This window comes from Camelus bactrianus, chromosome 1 (genome assembly GCF_048773025.1).
Source record: "Camelus bactrianus isolate YW-2024 breed Bactrian camel chromosome 1, ASM4877302v1, whole genome shotgun sequence".
In the NCBI taxonomy this organism is placed as follows: Eukaryota; Metazoa; Chordata; class Mammalia; order Artiodactyla; family Camelidae; genus Camelus; species Camelus bactrianus.
This window is the reverse complement of record NC_133539.1, coordinates 111,183,165-111,207,455: the sequence shown is the minus strand read 5'-3', so window position 1 is coordinate 111,207,455 and position 24,291 is coordinate 111,183,165. Positions and strand designations below refer to the sequence as shown.

At 41.3% G+C, this 24,291-nt stretch overlaps 1 protein-coding gene across 1 annotated transcript in view; it reads left to right on the top strand.

The window, feature by feature from the left end:
• Positions 1 to 11,824: 11,824 nt before the first annotated feature.
• Positions 11,825 to 24,291, top strand: part of ACP3 (acid phosphatase 3) — a 45,166-nt gene continuing 32,699 nt past the window's right edge. The window contains exons 1-2 of the mRNA XM_010947742.3: positions 11,825 to 12,042; positions 23,137 to 23,232. Of these exons, the coding sequence (XP_010946044.2) occupies positions 11,923 to 12,042; positions 23,137 to 23,232 (216 nt within the window). The 5' untranslated portion in view covers positions 11,825 to 11,922. The remainder of the gene's footprint in view (positions 12,043 to 23,136; positions 23,233 to 24,291) is intronic.

The window sequence follows — 24,291 nt, the reverse complement described above, 5'->3', positions numbered from 1 at the left end:
TTATAGTTAAGTCTGTTCCCACACGCAGCCTAGGCAACTACAAATCAACTTTGTCTATACATAGATTCACTTCTCCTTTTCTCATTTGACACACTCTCTATAGATCATTTCATAGAAGCCTGTGGCTTTGGATACTAGCTCTATGTCCAGGATAACCAGATTTATGGCAACAGTCCCAATCTCTCCCTAACTCCAAACTCCAATCACCATTCAACGTCTCTACTCGGATTTTTAATAGGCATTTCAAACACTTCTAAACAGGGCTGTTGTTTGTTTACTCCGCATAGACTAGTGGCTAAGAACTTGGTCTGCACCAGACATCCAAGGGTTTGAATCTGGGTTTCTCAGTTATTAGTTGTGTGACCTTAGGCAAATAACTTAATCTTTTTGTGCCTTAATTTTCTCATCTGTAGAATGGAACTCAACAACGGTATCTATCTCACAGGGCTGTTAAGAGAATTAGACAAATTAACATCTATAAAAAATTTCAAACAGAATCTGCCGAGTAATAAACCAGTGGCCCAGCCTGCACCCCATACCCATTAAATTACAATCTCTGGAGATGACACTAGACAGAGGGTTTTTTTTTTTTTTTTTTAATTCACAGGTAATTTCGATACGAGGCTAAGGTTGAGAGCCAGGGTAGTAAGAGCTACATAAGTTTGTATTAAGAAATAAGATAAACCTGTTTCTCTATCAAGCTTTACCTCCTGCTTTTCCCCATGTTCACAAATCTGTATCTGACATTTCTGTTGATTACTCACAGCATCCGTCCACATTCTTCCTTGCTAAAAGAATGCAGATCTTGTTCAGGTACCAGACAACCATGTGCTTCCTGGAACTAGGCCCCTTTCCCAGTTCCAGAGATTGACTTGTGGTCAGTCTGTGTCAATCATAGCGGCCCTACCTCCTACCAGTGATTGGTTTACAATGGTGTTGTGTTGTGACTTTAGTCAATAAAACCTAAGGGGAAGGTTTTTCCGTACAGATTAAATGAGCCATACAAATGGAATGCCCATCTCCTTTCTGCATCTGGCTGTTTCCGCCTGCATGCTGCAGTATTATAGCTATATTATAGATAAAGCCGTGTGCTGACAGCGGTGGCAGCCACTTGAGACCCTGAAAGCGCTAATCAAAAGCAGGGAAAAAGTGAGTGAAAGAACCTAGGCTCTTGATGACATCCTTGAGCCCCTGAATTAACTATCCCTGGAGTGTTCTACCTCTGTACTACTTGTTATGAAAATTGAGGTAGTTCTTCAGCAATTCATGGTCCAAAGCATCCTGACATGCGACCTCAGAAATAACACAACCATTCATCCAGTTTCTCAAGCCCAGTGCCTAGGAGTGTTCGTTGATTTCCCCCTTCCCCTCACACGTCACATCTAAGGCTAGTCAGCTCTTCCTTCCAAATATGGATTTTTTTCCATCCACCCACTTCTTTCCACCTCCCTGTGTCTAGCCTGATCCAGGCCATCTGCCTCCTGGGCCGGTGCCCTCCCTCCTGGCTGTTGTCTTTGCTCCTCTATAATCTATTCTTGACAAAGAGCCACAATGATGTTTAGTACATGTCACTCCCTTCTTCCTCTTCCTCCAGAATGAGGAAGTTGTAATCACCCATGATCGACAATGCAGTCCTGATGAGATGGTATTTAGTGGTGAGCTGGAGCCAGTGTGCACTGGCTTGTAAGAATCAGTTGTTAGTGGAGACGGTATAGTTCAGTGGGAGAGCCCTTGCCTAGCATGCATGAGGTCCTTGGTTCAATCCCCAGTACCTCTATTAAAAAAAAATCCAGTGTTAAATATTTAAGAATTTTGCAAACCGTTTGCTAGATACAGTCATCATTCAAAATTAAATTGTATACTCTCTCTGCCTCTTTTTTCCTTCTCTTTCCTCTGTCTCTCTCTGTGTCTCTCTCTCCCACTCTCCTTCTCTCTCTCCCTTCTTCTCTCCTCTCTCTCTCTCTCTGGCTCCGCCTGTCTCTCTGTGTCTGTGTCGCTCTGTGTGCCTCTCCCTCCCTTCCTCCCTCCCTAAAAAGAAATAATAATAACTAGACAATATAAACTTAAAATTAAATAAACTATAATAGAAACAAAGATAATAAATACTCAAAATTCACCCCTTCCAAATTATTTTTCTACATTGTATTAGCTACTCTCTTGAGGTGATTGATTGTTATGGTATGTGTATTGCATATGATGGAAATACTTCATAATGGTATACAGTGGTACATAATGGTATATAATGGTGTGCTCACCTCTTCCCAACTCCATGTTTAATGACATCCTGTTGGTAGCTTGAAATTAGCTGTGGTGGGAATATTTACACCATGGAAGTTGGCAAATGCTACCAATCAGAATTCTTTTTCTTCAAAGCCATTTATCAAACCTTTACAACACACCATTCAATGGATCATTTTGAATGTGGTTCAGTAGTAATCACCTCATTTATGAAAGTAGCTGAAGACACAAGTTAAGTTTTAAAGAGATCATTCACCTTCAAGACACCCTGATCCAACTCCTCGCAGTTCCCCAGAATGCATCATGTTCCCTCCTTCCTCCACGTCTTTTCTATTGACCTAAATACTCAGCTAATAAATGATTGCGTCAGTGTTCCTCTTCTTAGCAACCATAATATCCTGTGCTTGTTTCACGGGGCTCATCACATTGTAAGTGTCGGTCTTTGCCCACAAGTTGCTCCTTTAGGGAGGGGTTGTGTCTGCTCAAATTTGGTGTGCCAGGACCTGCTCTCAGTAGATTGTCAACACATTTTTTAATCAGTAGCTGGCTAGTAGCAACACTTCTCAAACATTTCATCTCAGGACTCTTACATTCTTAAAAATACTTAAGGATCTTTAACAGCTTTTACTTATGTGGGTTGAATCTATTGATATTTACTATATTTGAAATTAACACCAAGAACATTTTAAAACACAAGAATACACAGGAACACATTCAACTTGCCATCAGGACAATGATGTCATCATATGTCATGAAGCGTTAGGAAAACTCCGATGGATGCTCAGGAAAGAATGAGGGTGAAAAAGAAAATAATACCTTAGTATTGATATAAAAATAGTTTTGATCTCATGGACCCTCAGAATAGATCTCAGGAATCTAAGGATCTCAGGGACTTGCTGAAGGAGCTCAGAGCCCCCACCTTATAGTCATTCTTCACCTTATAGTCATTCTTCTTCATCCTATAGTCATTCTTCATCTGAACAAACTTGACTCAGACAAAAATACTCTGTCCTCGGTTGGGTTCAGTGGATTTGACAAAACGATCGTGATTTAGGATTGAATATAGCGACTATGTCTCAATGCGATAGTTGAGAAATGGACTTGTCAACCACTTGATATGAATCATTGTTCTGTGGATTTTTTCCATAAAAAAATGGAATTTTTGTAAAGCCATAACATGGTACTAAACACATTAATCAAATATTTATTTTTGATAGAACTTCTCTAAGCTAAGGTATTTTCTTACTACAAATAAGTGATATTTTTGAACAACTGACATTTTGGGATATATGTTATGCCCCTGATATTTAACTTTTCCATAATGCCACACTAAATTTAAAATCCTCCAGCTGTAAGGACACTAGTCGTCTGTCAGCCTCTTTGACAATGAAAACACAGGGTCAATGCATGAAGATTTCTGTAGTTTTCCTTTGAACCACAAGACTTTCCTGATTGAAACAACCATATGGCCTTATAATTTGGTCCAACCCGCTAACATCTGTACATTACTACAGCAATGTCCTTGAAGGGTTTACTTTGTTGTCCAAAATTGGGACTGTAAAAATCTTTTTAATTCCTACATCTATATCCAAAATTATGTCATGTTACCCAAAAGCTTGAATTTTTTTATACTAAGACTAATATTTCTTTGTTCAACATTATTTCTTATAAGCAGTGCCGGGTAGAGTATGAGCTTCAGATTACTCAATTTTATTTGAGTAAATCTAATAAATCATTGAGAAATAAGAAAGGATGAAATGGGGTGAAATAGATATATTTAGGATGTTTTAGGATGCCTACACTCAACCTCACTGTGATATAATAGGGGCCACCCTACTGCCTACAACAAAGCTTTCCATCAAGCATCACAAAGTGTCCCCATGTTTTCTTGAAGTAATTTCCCTTTTAGGATGATTAATGCCACACTTCCGGAAGGAGGGTACTTTTATCCTGGAGCGTGCATTCATGTGAGTGAGTGTGTGGGACAGGACCAGGGACAGTGGTAACATCATCACGGAGTGTGTGCCCCATGATAAATCATTTAAAAATATTATTTTTATTACGATAAACACAGGCAGGGGGCAATAGTATTAATTGTATCGAATGCAGGTGAAGATACAGTTTCTTCGAGGTTCTTTGCCTTTTGGACTTGTAAACATGAAGGTTGTGCATAAATTTGTGAGTATATTATAAAGCGTAAAGTGACCTAAAACTAATTAATTACATAAACACAGACATATTCACATAAAATGAAGAAGTTATATTAATTTTTCAGATCAAATAGAGGATTCAAAAATGCCTCTCCTTCAGCTGACTGATTCCCCCAAAACATATCCCAATTGCCAGAAATTAGCAGGGAGCCTAAGGTCAGCAGCCAAATCCTGGAGAAGAGAACTTAGACAATCACAAAGCTTTGAAAACCCCAGAACCAAGAGATAAAGATTAACGCAACTCTACTTATTCAAAGCAAGTCAACCAAGAGGTAAAAATGCCCATCCCTCTAGTGATGGAATAAACAGAAAACCAGTTTAGAGATATTACAAGAAAGTTTCAAAACGTAATGGGATTTTGTTTTTTTGTTTTTTTTAGGTAAAGAAGTTGATTAGAAAGGATTCATTCATTTAACAAATGTTTAATGAGCCCCTCCACGTGCCAGGTATTGTTCTATCGAACAAGGCACAGCAGTAAATGCCTCTGCTCTCAAGGAGGTTAAAATACTGGTGCAGGAAACGGATGATAAACAACCAAATAAATACATACATAAACACACAACAGAATGCCAGGCATGAAAAGTGCTGTAACAGAAATAAAATAAGGTGGAAGGACAGAGCCTGTTACAAAGCAGCTAGTTTTCTCGGGGTGGTCCAGGGAGTCCTAAAGAAGTGGAGTGAGAGAGTCAGCCCCTCTGAGGGAAGCTGTTAGCAGAGAGATGTCCATTGACAGATGACTGGATAAAGAAGCTGTGGTTTATTTATACAGTGGAATACTACTCAGCCATAAAGAAGAATAAAATAGTGCCATTTGCAGCAACATGGATGGACCTGGAGATCGTCATTCTAAATGAGGTAAGCCAGAAAGAGAAAGAAAAATACCATATGATATCACTCACATGTGAAATCTGAAAAAAGAAAGAAAAAAGAGGACACTAATGAGCTCGTCTACAAAACAGAAACACATTCGCAGACTTAGTAAACAATCTTATGGTTACCAGGGAAAGAGGGTGGGAAGGGATAAATTTGGAAGTTTGAGAGTTGCAAAGGTTAACCACTATATATAAAAAACATATTTCTTCTGTATTGCAATATCTTGCAATAACCTTTAATGAAAAAGAATATGAAAAGGAATATATGTATGTATATGCATGACTGGGGCATTATGCTGTACACCAGAGACTGACACATTGTAACTGACTGTATTTCAATTAAAAAAGAAAATGCGAAGTGCCTGAGGTGGTAGTGGGTGTGGCTGGTTTGAAGAACAGTGAGGTCACACGACTAGAGTGGAGTGAGCAAGGGAAAAGCTAGTGACAGGGCTGAGTTGATGAGGTCGCAGGAGGCAGATTACGAGGGACCTTGAAGTCCATGGAGGGAGTTGGGATTTTATTCTAAGCATTGTGGGAAGCCAATGGAAGATTTTTTTTCATTGGCCAGTGACCTGATTTGATTCAGAAAATTCTTAAGGACAAAACTGAGGACTCGCTAAATGGGTATTGTGTTATTCTGGGGTTTTCATGTTAACTACAAGAAGTTGTAGAATCTAATACAAGACATATCAAAAGATGGAGAAAGGGGACAAGGGCAGAAATTGAAGCAAGGGAAAGGAAATGTTCTGTCTTCAATAGTTTAGGAATTGGCTGTAGAATAGGAATAGGCAGGTGAATTATGCTATAAACTGAATTACTTTTCAGACCCACCTTTTATAAACCTGAGGGTACCCAAAAATCAAGTGAGAAACAGCATATAGGTAATACTAGACATTTTAAATGTTCTTTTCTGACTTGAATAAAAATATCTGTTCATTGTAAGAAATTTGGAAAGTAGGGAAAAGCAGAAAGAAGAAAATGAAACCACTTATAACCGTATCACCCAGAAACAAACCACCATCAAAATGTCGTGGGTGTGCATTCCGTTTTTCTTCAGTACACGTGCATACCAAATGCGATGGGATAATATTTTTTTAAGTTGTGAGATCTTCACCTTTGAAATATGATAGAATCAATGTAGTGTTCTGGCCGTAAGGTTATATTAAATGTGAGACAGCAATAGGACAGTATTTGCCTGGTTATTCCAGTAATCAGAACCACAGGGGGACATGCTAAGTAAGGTTCCTGACACAATTCCAACCTGTGCATGTGGGGGCTCCCCCACACCAGCAAGCAATTCTTGGATGCCAGCAGGGTGTCCTACAATCAACTCAAATCTGATACCCAAAGACAGAATCAGACTCTGGAGGCAAAGGGCTCATTCCCACCAGACCACTCTCTACTTCAGGTGCCAGTCCTGTGCCCAGGGTTTTACCTGCACTTCTGACCAACCAGCTACTAATTGGATTAAGTTGCAAGATTCCCTCCTTTGGTTTGATTAACTTGCTAGAATGGCTCACAGAACTCAGGAAAACCAGTTTATTCATAGATTGGTGATTTATTATAAGTGGATATTAAAGGAATGCACAACTATGTTAATTGAAGCATGATTTACAATAGCCAAGATATGGAGGCAACCTAAGTGTGCATCAGTGGATGAATGGATAAAGAAGATGCAGTATAAATATAACATAGAATACTACTCAGCCATGAAAAAGAATGAAAACTTGCCACTTGCCCCAACATAGATGAATCTAGAGGGTATTAAGCTAACTTAAATAAGTCAGACAGAGGAAGATAAATACTGTATGATCTCACTTATATGTGGAATCTAGAAAACAAACCAATCAAACCAAAATGAAAACAGACCCACAGATGCAGAGAGTGAATTGGATAGGTTGCCTGAGAGGAGGAGGGTGAGGCAGGGAGGGGCAAAATAGATGAAGGGGATTAAAAGGTACAACCTTTCAGTTACAAACTAAATAAGACACAAGGATCTAATATACAGCATAAGGAATAAGGTCAATAATAACTTGGTATGGGGACAGATGGTTACTAGACTTATTGTGGTGGTCATTTTATAATGCAGGCAGATGTCAAATCACTGTATAGTACACTGAAACTGACATAATATCGTACATCAACTCTATTTCAAATAAAAAAAAGGATATTAAAGGATACAAATAAATGGCCAGATGAAGAGATGCATAGCGCAAGGTGTGAGGAAAGGACACAGAGCTTCCATGCCCTTTCCAGCCAGGAATGCCACTCTCCCCAGTCTCCACATGTTTACCAACTCAGGTCTCTGTACCCTGTCTTTTTTGGGGCATTATGGAAGTTCCATTACTTAGGCATGGTTGATTAAATCATTGGCCTTTGGTTCGGCTTCTAGCCCCTCTCCCTCTCCAGTGGTCAGGTGTTGAGACTGAAAGTTCCCGCCCTCTAATCACATAGTTGTTTCTCCTGGCAACAAACCCCCACTTTTGGGTAGGATACAAAACTCACCTTCCCTGAAGCAGTTTCAGGAACTGAGGACAAGGGATCAAATATTATCTGACTACTCATCTCTCAGGAAATTCCAAGGGTTTGGGGAGCTGTAAACCAGAAACTATAAATGAAGACCAAATGTATATAGGAAATATAGATTTGGTCATTCAGATTCACGAAATATCTATTTTTCCTATAAATTACAATATTGCACATGCAATGACTGTGACAAAACCTACGTGCCCGCTCTCTCCTGCCAGCACCTGGACAATTGAGATTCGTTCAGTTTCAGAAGGACTGGACTCTGTCCCTGTTCTTCAGAGCTCCTTGTCATTGAGAGTCACCGTCAGCTCCGCTCTCTCAGGTTAGTTAGTCCTGAGTGTGAGAGAAGCAGGGCGAGGGTTTCCCAGGGAGGCTGCAAGGAGCAGCAGCGTCGCTTGGCTCTGTCTCACAGCACTTGGTCTCTTTCGGTTTCTGACTCCTGAGTAAAGTCCTCCAAACCTGGCCTCATCTCACCTGGACCTTTGTTTCCTTGTACTGAGAAGGGGAAATTAGATCATTTAACTTAAAAAGAAAAAAAAATTCTCTCTCATCCTCCAGTTCTTAGAGTCACATCTGGGAACCAGAGTGAGAACAGTGAGGCACTCACAGGGGGAGCAAAATTTAAGGGGATGCCAAAAAGCTCTGCAATGAAAATATTTTAACACAATATTTTCAAAATAAAAATTGATGTAAAAAATCTATGATTTTCAAAAGTATCAAAAGTTTAAGTAAAGATAGGATCAGCATGACTGATTTTTTTTCCCTTTTGCCTAGGACTCCAAAAAAGTGTGGCAGGGCACTGTTGCTTATCTTATCTGAATGAATCTGCTGAGCCAGAGTTTCTGGGGTGAACCCCAGGAATCTGTATTTTATTAAGCTTTCAAGGTGATATGTATGTATGCTGAAGTTTGTGGAGCACAGAAAAGGTGTTCTGATGATCTCTGAAGTTACGTTTCACTTTGGTAACTTTCCAGTGACAAAGTCATTGGTTATATGAGAGGATCTCTGTCTAAATATTAAACAATAAAATAGTTATTTTATGCCAAGGACAATAGACACACACACACAGCCCCAAAATGATCAGTTGAGGGAGGACAACTTTTACTCTAAATACATCTTATATAAAATTTTGCCTCAAAGCAGCTAACATTGTAACAAGTCTCTAATGCAATGATTTGCCTTTATACTGACTGTTGATCAGTCAACGCATTGCATGCCCAACAGTCTAAAGGCACTGGGAGCCGAACAGTCCAATTGTAAAGATGTAGCAAGTCAGGCTTCCTACCTGGGGAACAACCAATATACCTATTGATGGATCTCAACTCCAACCCCAACTCTTGCTATCAGAGGCACCAATGTTTTTACAGCCCTTGATCTACCAAGGATCATGAACTTTTTTCCTATAGATATTTACGCTTTGCCATGGGTTTTGTGTCATACCACCCAGATCTCCTTTTATGATCTGAAGGATTCACTCCCCCCAGCTGTTGGGAATTGCTTGTCTGACACCATTCAGCTGTTAACTTCTTTGAGAACTGCTACGGCAGAAGACAGCCACCCTCACCCAGGGTCACACGCCCTGCCAGGAGCAGCCTGCCTCCCATGACTGGCTAACACAGTGGTAAAAGCCCTGGCTCCCTCGACCCAGTTCAGGACAACTCCCAGAGGTCAGCCCAGCTTCAGAACTCCTAGCAGGGTCAGCTGAGGCCTTCTCCATCTTCCCAGCCCTGTTCATCTCTTTTCCTACTACAGTTTTTGATCCTAAGAGCACTCCCTAATAAATTTCCTACATGCAAATCTCCACCTGGGAGTTTGGTTTCCGGGGAACCGAGCTGCTCCACCTACAGACCTTACCAACACCTTGTCAATTAGAGGTTGAACACTTTACATATGAAGAAAGAAGCCCGACAAGGGAACAAAAGTGATTCAACTAGTTAGTTATGCTAATCATTGACACCAGAATTACTGACCCCCTTCACTGGGACGTTAGTAAAGACATCCCACCATTTTTTAGAATCTCACTCTCAAGGCTACCGCATCCATACGTTTATCCCAGACAACTTTTTAGGTTTTACAAATGCCTTATGAGCTCAAGGTTCAAAAGGCCAAAGAGGATTTTAAATGAAATCCATCTGAATTTAGAGGATCTTTCAGATTCAGCTTCATGGTGCTCAGAACTACATTTATAATCTCCCTTTACAGTTTGACGATCAAAGCAGAAGTCGGGACGATGACTGAGAGAACAGAAATATAAGACATCCACTCATTTCCAACCTGAATTAAGTTTGAGCCGAGATGTATTCAGTTCAAGCAGCCTTTTTCTGGCTCTCTCTATGAAAAGTCCTTGCTGTGGTTGCCGGCACTGTTCTTACTTGGAAGGCTAAAAGGAGCCCAGAGGCGGTGACTCGGAAAAAGAAGGGTCTGGGTCAGAAGTAGGGTTCATCCAGCCTAGCACAAGACAGCACAGGTAGGTCAGAGAGCCAGAGTCACCGTCAGGAATCACTGAGCCAGAGTAGTGCCAGGTGTCAATCGAAGGGCGAGACAAGGAAGAAGACCGGAGAACAAGGAGCAGGCTGATCCTTGAGAAAATAACACACCGAACAGAATCAAGTGTCTGGCACAACCGGAGGCACATGGCTCAGAACTCAGCAGGTGCCGGAACTTCCTTTCTCAGGCCGCCTAGTGCAGATAGCAGGGATCGCTGAGGCAACTTCCTCTCCGCCCTGGACGACCTCTCAGCCTCTCCCTGCACCCATCTCCTCCGTGTCTCACCCATTAAAAATGACAGTGGGGACTGGCAGGTGGAGACTGTGATGGGAAAGAGAGGGTCACAAGTCCCCTTAAATGTTGAAACCTAACCATACATGCGTTCATTCTCCATGCATATTTCTCCACACCCAAAGGAGCAACGGCTCTCCCACATGCCACGTTCTAGGACACCCTGTGATCACATAACAACAGAACTCTCTTAAGGGCAATGTACCAGAGAACAGGTTGTGGAGGAAAAAAATCATTGTTTTCCCTTCCGCTGATGAGGTGGAAGCATCATGACAGGCAGCTCTGCACAAAAATCTTGTTTTACGAGCTTATGTGTATGTGTGTATATATATATATATATACACACATGACTGAGACATTATGCTGTACACCAGAAATTGACACATTGTAACTGACTATATGTCAATTATAAAAAAAAAAAAAAAACCTGTTTTAGCCTATATAGGACTGACAGGTTGGGGAAAATGGAAAGCTGAATTCCCTCAGTCAGGATTACCCTCTTTTGTAGTGTCCTTGATGAGATCATGGCTGGAGAAGCAGGGGTGTGACTCACCCAGACTGTAAGACACCCTCAACCAAAGTTGGTGACTAACAATTGAGCTGTAGGTTAGTTTGTTGTTGTTATTATTATTGCTTTTAAACTGTGTCAGGTTAGGAAAGGTACTTCTAATCCTAATTTTGAGATAGGCCAGGTATCTTAAAGTGTAACTAAATATCCTCAAAATAAAATTGTTCTTACTTCTCATTAGCTTAAAAATACCTCCATAGGCTACATGAGAGTTTTAGAAAGAAAGTCATGTTTGGCCTGGAGAATACACCCAAAATATGCCAGGATCTGCAGTGCCTTCCACATTTCTCCCCCTATCATTCCGGATTGCTAAAAGATTAGGAATCACTCGGCTAAGAGTTCCAAAGTTGGAGTTTAGCCCGCTCCCAACTGATAGCCACAAAGCAAACATTCTATCATAACCCATCTAAAGAAAAGATAAAGGTAAACCAAAAAATATTTGCTAATATGCTCTGTGACCTCAAGCAAAGCTGCGCCCTCTCTGGGCCTTGGTGTTTCAACTTAAATCCAGAAGACCATGGTCTCTAACACTCAGCCCCAAAAATGATCTGACCAGGCATATGCCAAGCCCCACCCCTAGCTACCTGGAGATTTTACTATACATGAGTCTTGGCTCCTCCCAGCTCCTCCTTCCCTTTTGGTCCCTCGATAAAACAGCTTCTCCTCTAATGCCTTTTGCACTGGAAGAAGCACCTCCCGACTCCGGCCAGAAGCAGCTCTCGCCAGCATGACAGCTGCCACCCTCCTCGTGGCCCCGGCAGCGAGCCTTCGCCTCAGCCTCCTGCTTCTGCTTTCCTTCTGCCCAGACCGAGGTGTGCGAGCCAAGGAGCTGAGGTTTGTGACATTGGTGAGTAAGTAGACTTTTCTCATGGCTTTTCCCTTACAACTGTTACCAGCAGGGTCTGAAATCCAGGAGTCAGGTTTCATTTTACCTGAGAGTTGTCTCCGGGAGACCAAACTCTGAAAGTGAATAAGCAAGTTTTGCAAGTTCCTCCTAATGAAGACTGAGCATGTCCTGACAGAAGCGTGTTTGGTTTGGTTGCTTTCAACTTTGCCGGTGTTCTTTCTTTATCTATTCGCTTACTTTACGACTGCCTTGGATGCAGATTCCTTTTGACAGCTACACAACGCCAGGAGAAACCTCTTCTGGCGCTGTTCAGAACCAGAAGCCAAACTGGCTTCATTCAGTCTAATGATTCTCTCTTGACAAGCCAAAAACCTGTCATTTTCTGAAGTAGCCCCTTCCCTTTTTGTTTATCAGGAAATTAGAAAATACATCTATAAATAGTCTTTGAAGCATAAAAGTGAAACTAAAGAGTTCTAGGATGACTTCCTGATGCATAGATTTGGTTGACCATTAAAATCATGCTTTTGAGGGGGACGCTATAGCTCGGGGTAGAGCACATGCTTAGCATTACAAGGTCCTGGGTTCAATCCCCAGTACCTCCATTTAAAAAAAAAAATTCTTTTTAATCTTAAAAAAAATAAAGTAAAATCATGTTTTTCCCCACCCATAGTATGTGTGACATGTTAGGAAAGGGGACTAGGGTGGCTAATGCGGGCTGTCAAGGAAAGAAAACATACTGTTGGCATTGTTTTAAAAAATGGACAGGAGGACAGTTTGCAAAGTAAAGGGGATTTACCACTTCACTCTGAGTCCTGGAATTAATTAACCTCTTTCTGTCTCTTGGTTTCTGTCTTGGTCTTTGATTCTCTTTGTTTCTCTGTTTCTCTTTTTTCTGTTCCACTCACTGTCTCCCTCTGCCTCTGACCCTCTCCTTGTCTTTCACAGCTCTCTCAATCTCCTTCTCTTCGTCACGTTTTTTATTTGATAGAGTGAAAGTATTCTAATAAATAAGTAAATAGTCTTTCTGAAAGCATATCCAAATTTTATTTTTATGATTTTGAGGGAGGTCATCTTTTACTTAAAAATTAAACATGAAGTTTCTATCTTCTCAGCTTGCTATGTTCAGAACTTCTTTCTTTCCCTTCTACAGAAAAATTTCATATGTTTATGCAATTTCATATGTTTAGTCCAATGAAACTTTACTAGGTCATGAGTCAACAATGAGAGAGAGAGAAAACTAGAGAAATAGATCATCAATTTATTTACAAATGATTCACCCACTGTCGGGCTTCTGTGTTGAAAAAAAAAAAACTATAATTTATATAGGGAAATCCATGTGAGTTAGACTGCTACCCACATGCCATTAAGCAAGTGCAGGGACTCTTCAGAAATTGCACTGTCAACACCGTGACAAATTCAGGGACCACAAGTTAATTCTTCCCTAAGAAAAACTGTACAAAGGTCGCTCTCTAGGAGCTAAAAAAATTCACAATTACCATACAAAGCCAATGTTAACAATTTTTTCCTACCATAGCTTCCTTCCATTAATAGTAGATGGAGGACAACTTAATTCATCTTTCTTGGCCCTTACAAAACCACCTCTATCTAAGGACTCAAGTCAGAAGATATCTCTGTCTTCTTTTTACTGATTATAGAAAATATCTGGCTATAAATGGTTCAGTAATATACCCAGGGAATTCCCTAGGAAGTTATTATGAGAACCAGAATAGAAGAAAAGTGCCTCTGGTTAAAGCGGTCACATTAATGACAATAACCAGGGGTTGATGCTTACTCTGTGCCAGGCACTGTTCTGAGGTTTTAACATGGATTATGCTATATTACCCTCCCAACAACCCTATAAAGTAGGGTTACTAGAAAACACAAGATGCCAGTTAAATTTGAATTTCAGATAAACAGCAAATAAGTTTTTAGTACACGTATGTTCCCATGAAATATTTAGGCATCCTACAGTTTTGCTTGCTAAATCTGGCAATCGTCCTATAAGGCTTTTGTAAAACCCTTACTATTGCTATTCACCCTATTTTATAGATGTAAAAGCCTTATTAACCCTATTTCATAAATGAAGGAATTGAGACACAAAGATATTAAGCAACTTGCTCATGGCCACACAGCTAGGATTTGAATCCAAGCTGTATGATTCCAGAAGCTATGCCCTTAATCACTAGACATACTCTGTTCCTGCTATGTGTGTATAAAATCCACCACAAGGAGCTGAGATCTCTCCGTCCAGGACCGGCTGATTGGCTTCACTCACAATCAGCAGGTGGCTTCTTTCCTTGCTTTTCCACTGTGATCCAAGAAAAATAAATCTTCACCAATTCTCAAAAATCGCCCTTGGCAGAAAGAGCAGGAAGCTGTCGTGTTCTTGTTCTCTCTCATGAACAGAGTCACCATATGCTCTTTTAAAAGAGATTCACCACTGTGCATCCCGTGGAACGCTAGTGCAACATGTTGTTAACAGGTGTTGCTTGATGTTTAAAGATAGGTTTCAATAGTCAACTCAGCTTTGGGAAGAAGACGTGGGTTAAACTGTGTTTAAGGGGAGGGAATAGCTCAAGTGGTAGAGTGCATGCTTAGCATGAACAAGGTCCTGGGTTCGATCACCAGTATCTCCATTAAGATAACTAAATAAATAAAATAAACCTAATTACCCTTCCCAAAATTAAAAAAAAAAAAAAAAGAGGTCTAAACTGTGTTTAAAGGTCTCAAATACAGGACTTTTCAAGTTCTTTAATATTCTAATATGCACCATGCCTTTCAGAGAAAGGATCTCATAAATGGTATTTCCTAAATTTTGACTGTAAAATCCACCTCTTCTGTTTTTCCAGAACATTCCATAGAAAACCCTTAAAAAATTGCTATTTTTGAATATACAGAGAGAATAATAACCGTGGTGAGACCCAGTGTACCCATCAACCAGCCTCAATAATTATCACTCATAGCCAGTCTTGTTTCATCTATGTGCCCACACATTCCTAATGGACTTCTTAGAAGTAATCCCACACGTCATTATTCCATCCACAAACAGGGAAATGCTGTTTTAAAGCTTTTCTCTCTTCCCTAAGCCAGGGCAAATCTGCAAGTTCAGGTGATCTCAAAGAGAAAAAAATTCCTTCTCATTCCAGCTGAGCTTTATAAAGAGAGGGATGGTAAGTCAAAGGTAGACGCGCTTCTCATTCTTCATGGTTAACCATGCAAAATTTTTACTCAAGTCAACAGAACGTTCTTGATGCAAATGTCCTCCAAATCTTAACATCATCTCCCCACTGGGATGGGTCACTTCCATACTGTGGTTACGTAAATTCAAATGATGCTGGCCATCACACATTTCCAGGGACAGTAGACTTTCAGGGTTCTCCCTCAGTCCTCCTAGGAAAGCAAAAAATTGGCAAGTTAATGCTTAGGCTGACAGCCCAACATTGCTATCAATTTTCTAAGGCTATGTACTAAAGTAAAAGTTGAGAGCTATGCCTAGGAAAACATTGAACTTCCATTAATTCAAATTCTAGCATCATTTACCAGGTATGGGATCAAGAACAAGGCACTTAATCCTGTTGAGTCTCAAATTCCCCAAACTTAAAGTTGGGAATAATGATCACAACTATAATTTCTATCTCACAGAGTTGTATGAGCTCTGAATCACATGGAAAGTATGAACCATGATATAATTATAAGGGGTTGCTGTTAATCATCAGTCTGAAACAGAAGCTTTCCAGCTTTTTAGATAAAGTCTAGATGACCCTTAATTATTCCTTTTTTTTTCTTTTAACTTGTGGTAAAACACACAACAAAAAATTTTCCATCTTCACCACTTTAAGTGTACAGTTCAGTGGCCTCAGGTGTCTTCACATTGTTGCGCTACCATTAAAATCATCCATCTCCAGAATTCTCTTCGCCTTGCAAAACTGAAACTTTGTATTCATTTAGCAGTAACTCCTCATCCACCCCATCCCCGGCCCCTACAACCACCATTCTACTTCCTGACTCTATGAATCTGACTACTCCACGTAACTCGCAGAAGTGGAACCATACAGTTCTTGTCTTGCTGTGATGGCTTATTTCACCTCACACATTGTCCTTAAGGTTCTAGAGGACCCTTCACTGTTTTTCAGCAAAGAAAATATAAGGTATTACACAGTTATGTCTGCTAGAACCTTAGGCTAACAGCTTAACTTGCTTGCACTCAAGTCTTCCCCACCTATGAATTCTGACTTCTTTTCTCTTGGGGGAGACACATCTGGGTGTAAATATGGCTTGAGGGTGGGGTGGGGGAGAAGCTGGAGGGGAGAACTGAGAGGAAATACTACCACAGGTCAGGAATGGCATCCTGAAAACCTGACTTGCATCGGAAAGCAATAGAATTGGAAAAGAAATGGTATTTCTTTTAAAAATTGTGAAGGCAGAAGAATCCCATGAGTTGCCTGTGGATATTAAGGAAGAGAAAGAAGTTAAAACGACCCCGTTTTTCTCATTTGGGTTGTTGGAAAGATGATGGCGACCCTGGAGACAGGGTACACGAAAGGTATGAAATATTTAAACTTCTTGCAAATTCCTTTCATGAGATATAAACACAGAAGAAATTTACAATATTGTCTACTGCACAGCGCCGCAGAGCACAGGGGTTAACAGTGCTGGGCTCAAGAATCAGACCTCCTGTGTCTGAATGCTTGCCCCACCTCTTAGTAACCAGCAGTGTGACGTTGGTTGAGTAACTTGACTTGGCTGTGTCTCAGTTTCATCATTAGCAAAGTGGGGAGAGCACTCAGCCCTTCATGGGGTCATTGTGAGGCTTGATTTGGTTCATATACACAAACATCCTTATAAGCCTAGCTGGTAAATGCCTAAAACACTAATGACATGTCTTGAGCCCAAATGTGTTGTGTTGACTATCCACATATACTCACACAATTATATGTGTATTTCTATAATAGTCATATAAACAGTTAATTAAAATGTCATTGTTTTCTATTTATTCTCCAAGGATGAAATATTTATATGTCTTTTTTTTTCAGTTTGATCCATTTTCCTCCCCAGCTTTGGGCCTCTGGCTCAGTCAAAACTGAAAAAAAAGTGACAAGAGAGAAACAGATTTTACTCATTTCAATCATTGTTTGATTTACTGATCCACCAAGTGGCCCTCTTGGCTAGAATAGATTACTGATTGCCCTTTTATTTGCCTTCATCTTCATTGCTATGTTTGAACAGTACCTTTGAACACAGGCAGAAGTTCCTACTTCTCAAGGCCTGTAAACCTCGTTTTCACTTCTGTTAAAAATAAAGGATTATAGTTTACAGCGATCATATTGTAAGTGTCCACTGGATGCTGGGCTCTTTCTGTTTTGTATTTTAAATCCCCAAAATGACCTGGTAAGGCATATATTACCTTGGTAGTACATAAGAGGGGTGGAAAGGAGCGGGAACTTCTCTGTGGTGTGCTGGGTCCTGGGAACTCAAGATGTAACTGTCTGGTGGCCCACCTACAACTCGTGGGCTGGCTTAGATGACACGTACTGGCTAAAACTCTCCCCTGAAAAACAAAAGCCAGGGCTACTGCCTCAGCTCACAGACAGCCCCCGGGTCTCTCCCCGCTACTGTGCGGCTCCCTAATCACTGGGGCCAAGGAGCAGAAAGCCATCCACGGAGACCTGCCAGGTCTTCAAAGACATTAGCTGGACAGCCCACTGTTGTGCACCGAGCGTTGGCGCTGGGACAGGTAGGCAGTCACTTCAGTTTGCTTACACGAGCTTCTCTCCAGTTTTATGCCAATGCCCTTTGCAGATTTTCACGGTGGTGAACTGATCAGGGAAATTATGCTCGGTTCAAGACATTCCAGTCAGCTGAGTTGCTGCCATGGGCACTTAAAAGGTTTTGAAATGTCACAAATCCAAAGGAGGAATTCATTTTTCTTGTCAGTCAGGGAAGCAAAAGTTGGAGAGAAGATTAGAAATTAATGGAAATATTTCTTGAAGGATATTTCTTTGTTTAGCAAGTAGTTCTCATTTGCCCTGATATGCTGCACACAGGAAGGGAAGTAAAGCAGGTAGCTAAGTTAAAGCCCTGAATAACACAACAACAAAATTAATAGTATCCGATATAATAACCACTCTCGTGTACTGAGTGCATCCTGTGTATGATGATGGCTTATATTACACATTGAATTCTTGTGGTCCTCCTGCATGAGAAATACAGATTTTCTCATTTTTCAGAGCGGGAAATCGAGGCATGCAAAAGTTTACATTAAAGCATTTTCCCAGGGTCACCTAGTTAGGTGTTGACAAAGCAGGGGTTTGAAGCCAGGTCTAACTGACTCAAACCCAGAGATTTTCTGAGATACCATGCACAGTACGACACAGATTCCTCCATTCCCTCTCCTGGGCCCTGGATGAGTCTCGTTAGCGTGCTGTGCCTTTCCACCTTCCTCACGGCACATACAGGACATGTTCCAACCCTGAGTCCTCTCACAGCCAGTCGGGTTCCCTTCTTATCTATGAAGTGAGATTTATTTATCCGACTCATTCATTTCTACCCAAACTCTTTCACTCTTTTTTTCCAAATTCTTTTTATTTTTTTGTTTAATTGAAGTATCATCAGTTACAATGTTGTGTCAATTTCTGGTGTACAGCGTAATGTTTCAGTCATACATATACAGACATGTATTCTTTTTCATTATAGGTATTGAATAGAGTTCCCTGTGCTGTGCAGTAGGACCTTGTTGTTCTCTATTTTATGTACAGTAGCAAGTATCTGCAAGAGATACTCTTTCAGTTTCTAATTCTCTTAAGAGTTGTTTCTAAGCTCCTAAAAGAAGAAAATAAAATAAGCTTTTATTCAAGGCGAGGTTTGTGCATCAAGAGATTTTCATGGCTTGGAGCATGGTTAACTAAATAGGGAGTGGAGTTTAATGTCCCTTTTAGGATTTCCAGAATCATCCCAAAGTTTTATGATGTGACTTGAATTCCAAACCTGGAAGGACAGGATGATGGTTTAGAATTCAGTCTAGTCCAGGGGCAGACTCACTGGTCCAGAAGCAAAGGTACAAATGCAGGGCATGAGGGGAACGACAGGAGAATGAAATAAAGGGGGAAAAAAAGGAGCACACACAGCACACCTTGATGATAAGCAGGGGTGAAAATTAAAAGCCCTTGTGAAGTGAAGAGATGGGAAAGAAAGCCATCTCGGAGGACCTGGAGGAGCTGGATCCAACCCAAGATTCACTCACTCATTCAAACAGAGCACTTTGTGTGTGTACTTGCTGTCTGTCAGGCGCTGTTTTGGGGGATAAACCTGTGCCCGTAACAGCAAGGATTCTACTTTCAAGGAGCTTATGGGGAGAGGGGAAACCAGAGACTTAAAAAACACATGCACACTCACTCACACCCAAACACTTTAAAAAACAAAAAGAAAAGGAAATATGAGGGATAAAAATGAATCCGTGGGAGGGTATAGCTCAAGTGGTAGAGTGTGTGCTTAGCATGCTCGAGGTCCTGGGTTCAATCCTCAGTACCTCTTCTAGAAATAAATAAACAAAAACCTAATTACCCCCCCCAAAAAAATTAAAATTAATTAAAAAAAATGAATCCAGGTGATGAGAGAGAGACGGAGCAGGAGTTACCTGGTACTGGGTGGTCAAGAGAGGCCTCCCTGCAGAGGTTGCCTTTTTTCAGGACAGACCTGAATTTAGCAGCTGAAGGATGGCTCCAGGGGATGCAGACCCAGGAGATTCCAGGCAGAAAGGACACGAAGGTCCTGAGGCTGGAACACACTGTATTGGGGAGACAACAGAGGCTCCTTTGGCTGAGCGTGTTTAGCAAGAAGGTAAGGTGAGAACAGGGCGGTAGGCAGGGCCACATCGGGTAGGGTCTGGTGAGCCGTTGTAAGGGCTTTGAATTTTAGGCGAAGAGCCATGGGAAATGACATAATGTCTGAGAGTGAGAGGGTATAATGAAACAAGACCGGCCACACATGAGTTGCTAATTGTTGGAGCAAGTGATAGACTCATAGGGGCTCATTATAAAAATCTCTACTTGTCGTTCTTAATAATTTCTGCAAAAAAAATTTAATAGAATGAGACAACATTAGAAGATCCTAAGCAATCAAGTGACAAATTCTGATCGACAATTTTTACAACAGCACTTAACTTCGTGGGGAGAGGGACCAGACATAGTGTCCTCCAGTCATCAGGGTCTCCACATCCAAATGCAATGCGCCAAATCTAGTGTGTAGACTCAGTGGAGCAGGGTCATTCATGGGAGTGCCAAACCACAAACTTTTAAAAACAAGCTGCCTATGATTTAAAAAAGGGTGAAGTGAATGTGATATGGAAGGGAAAACAGTGGGCCAGCAGCCATGAGAGGCAGGAGGTCTGGAAGAATTACCCCATCTCTTTGAGCCTCGGCGTCCTTATTTGCTCAGTACAGCAATCGCGCTGACCTGACCTCACAGACTACTAAGAATTAAAAGAGACAGTAGGGGAAAGGATTGGACAAAACCACGGAGGGAAGCACAAACATAAGGGGTTGTTATTCTCTTGAATGTCTTCCTTTTGCAGTTACCAACAGTACTGCAAATAGTCCTACTGTTCATAATATACTCTTAGGTTTCTAAAGGATGTGATAGAGTGGTGATTGCTAGACTGAGAACAGAGGTTATAAATTTGACCGAGCAGAGGTTAAGAAGATTGCCCCACAGCAGTTAAAAGAATGCCTGGGCATAGTCCAAAGGCTTCACCTGAATTGGAGAAGGTCCAGAAGCTCAAGAATGCCACCTGCGTGTCCTTGAGGGCAGATGTGCGCGCACACACCCACACACACATACACACACACTTTGATTTTCTAGCACCAGAGGTCAGAGATGGTTTAAGTGTTTCTGTGGCACACCCCTTCCATAGAGTTCATAGCATCTTTGAGCCACAGCCTCAGAAACCCTGAAAACCCACTGAAATGTAGGGGGAGACAATTATCGTTGACCTATGAGGATGGAGTAGGAAAGCTTGCCCAAGTCTCATGGTTTTGATCCAGCTCTGCTCTTTAAAACACATTCCTCTAAGGAGACACTTTATTCCCTCCCCGGGCCACGCTGTTATTTAGTTACATAACCTCAGTCCATTGTTCAAATATTTGGGACTGTTTCTTACACATGAAGACTTTTGAACTCCTCTGAAACAGCACAACCCCACCCCCGCCACACACACTCACTATCTTGGAGGGAAAAAGTTGAGTTCATAAAGAAGCCCCAGATTCCAGATCATCCGCCAGTGGGAGGCTGAGGGGCGTGTCTGAGCACAAAGAAGTGAGCCTCTTGCACAGGTTCAAAGCTGGCGCTGGCCACACACAGCCCGGATTGGGATCTCTGGTCTACCACTTACATGCTTTGTGACCTTGGGCAGGTCACTTCACTAAGGCCAATTTCCTCGTCTGTGAAATGAAGATGATGGTAACTGTTTTGCAGAAGTGATGAGAGGATTATGAGAAGCATTTAGCGCAGTTTCTAGGGCAAAGCAGGCATTCAAAAAGTGTCGAGGAGCCATCGTGGTTGCTGGATGGTAGGAAGTGTCGTAATTTATTTTACAATCGTCTCTCATCCAGCTTCTCTTTGGCTAACTAGGGGACTGTCAACTGGGGGTGATTTTGCCCTCTTGGGGACATTTAGCAATGTCTGAGCCCTTCCTGATGGTCACAACTGGGGAGTGCTGCTGACACCTAGTGGGCAAACATCCTGCGGTGCACAGGGCAGCCCCCGCAGGGAACTGTCCTGCACAAAATGTCAACAGCGCTGAGGCTGAGAAACTCTGGAAACCAAACAAAGTGGGGTTTATAATCTATTGAAACTGTATCATAAGTTTAGCTACTCAGATCTTGGAAAATACTTTTCAGAATTACCTGGAATCTAAAAGGTCTAAAAGGTGTTTTGACTGTGGAAAGAGAAGCACTAATGATTCGCCTTAATAATTTCTGATCTTGACCAAGTCGCCCCCTAGTGACTGGTAACTGTCAGTGCCCATCAGAGAGTATGCAGTCTTCCTGCTGACAGGACTCCTTACCTGTCCAAGGTGGTTTCTTAAAATCCACTAGATCATTGCCTCTCTGCTTGTCGTAGCCTCTTCTACTTAGATTTCAATTCCTCACCAGTTTAGGGGCCAACAGATCAGTTTTCTTCAGACACCAGAGACACAACCCAGGTTACAGACGCCTCCTTCGCTTTCCTGGAATCCCATCTCAACGATGACTAAAGTTTGAGACTGTTCCTTACTCTGTTTCTACCAAACTGTTTTATGAGATTTCAAAAGAGCAGCCTCTTGGCTTTCTTTTCAATGGAGCACCTTAGCCAGGTGGTATGAGTGATAAGTGCAGGAAAACTCAGAAAATGCAAGGTATAGTTATGCAGTCCTCCTCTGTATCAAAAATGTTTGCTGACATCGGTGCAGACTTCGTCTTACATTTCTTAAATCTTTCTTTTCTTACCTTTTGCTTATAAAGTAGCTTCATGTTTGGTTTGGTATTCTATTCAGGAAGCATATTAGAATCAGAGTGTGAAGGTTTCAAAAGTCCGGATTACTCTCCCCAAAGAGTAAAACGTGCGCTCAAAGTAGCACAGTGATGTGCGTACAAATCCAGAAGTGTGTCCTTAAAGTGTTGAGAATTAGATTTTCTAATCTCCCACCGGCAAGTCCTTTATCCCAAACCTTTTAAAAACTAATAAATCATTGGCTCAACATTGTCACAAATTGTACATAGCATTTAAAAGTCACTGTTTTATTATATGTAAAAATTTTAACACTATTGTTACTGAAATGTTAGCTAAGGAAGGAACACTTCTCATCGGAGTTTGTCTGCAATGAAGTGATCTTGCTGCTCTTTGTGTCTTTCCTTCTTGTCCTATCTGATGTGCAAACCAGTTTCCACGTGCGGGTCACCCGACTTCTAATGGCTCCTTATCTTGTCATTCACATTACCTGAAACACTAACAGTTCACCCAAGGTTGAGAACCAGTGGTTTAGAAGAAAATCTGTCATGATGAGCAGAAGCAAAACACCTAAGTGAAATTGGTAACATGAGTATCTCAATCTATTTTCAGGTTTTTAGGCATGGAGACCGAAGTCCCATTGAAACCTTTCCTTACGACCCCATTAAGGAATCCTCATGGCCACAAGGATTTGGCCAGCTCACTCAGGTTGGTTGGATTTTCAAGCTAAAGGTCGCTGATGAATTTCATGGGAAATTAAATTCTGTAGGATTTCTAATATATTGAAACCATACAACTTCTTTAGTTACTCAGATCTGGGAAAGTATTTTGCATAATTACGTGGGATCTAAAAAAAAATGTCTAAAACGGGTTTCAGTTGTAGAATGAGACGCATTAATGGTTAGATTTGATAACTTCTGATCATGGCCAAGCCATCCCTAATGACAAGTAACTGCTGGAAAACTGTATAGAATTGCCTGCTGGCTTTATTAAAGCATGAGAGGTGTCCGCAGACAACAGAAGAAGACATAAGCTTAAAGATGCTGAAGCAAGCAAGATCCTTACAAGCCAGCCCTTGAGTTTCTCAGGCTCCACCTGAGAAACTAGAAAATAATCCTGAACCAGCAGGTTTGGGAAAACACGATTCTCTGGAAGTGCTGATTTTTATCAGCACTCAGAAGTGCGGAATTTAATCTTTGTCAGCTGAATATATTGGGATTGAGATTGCTTTATAAGTGGTCAGTGAAACATAGGGAACCCTCCTTCCTAAAGAGCACCAGGGAAGATAAACTGGGGGACAAAGGCATCTGTAGTCACTGCTCTAGTGCCCCACCCCCTTCAGCTGTCAAAGGCAGGTGGCTCTTCTGTTTGGAGCCACCAGGCCACATGCTTTGCTTCTGTCCTGACCAAAGCCTTGTTTACACATAGTAAGAAAATGTCGCAAAATGTTTAGAGTTGGATAACTCCCAAACTAGTGGGTCTTGATCTTGGCTAAACATTGGAACTACTCGGAGAGCTTTACAAAATACTATTTTCTGCCTAGGAGGTTCTTATTTGGTCTAGGGTGCAGCCTGGACATTGGGGTTTTTAGAAGCACCTCGGTCGATCAGTTGACTCTAATGTGCAGCCAAGGCTGAGAATTTACTGCCCTGATGGAACCATCTCGATGAGGAGAAAATGCAGGAAGTCTATTTGAGGCTAGTATCTTCTCTCTCCCTGCCATAGTCTACCCAGCTTCTGGCTCCCTGAATAAGAGAGGGTTGTAAA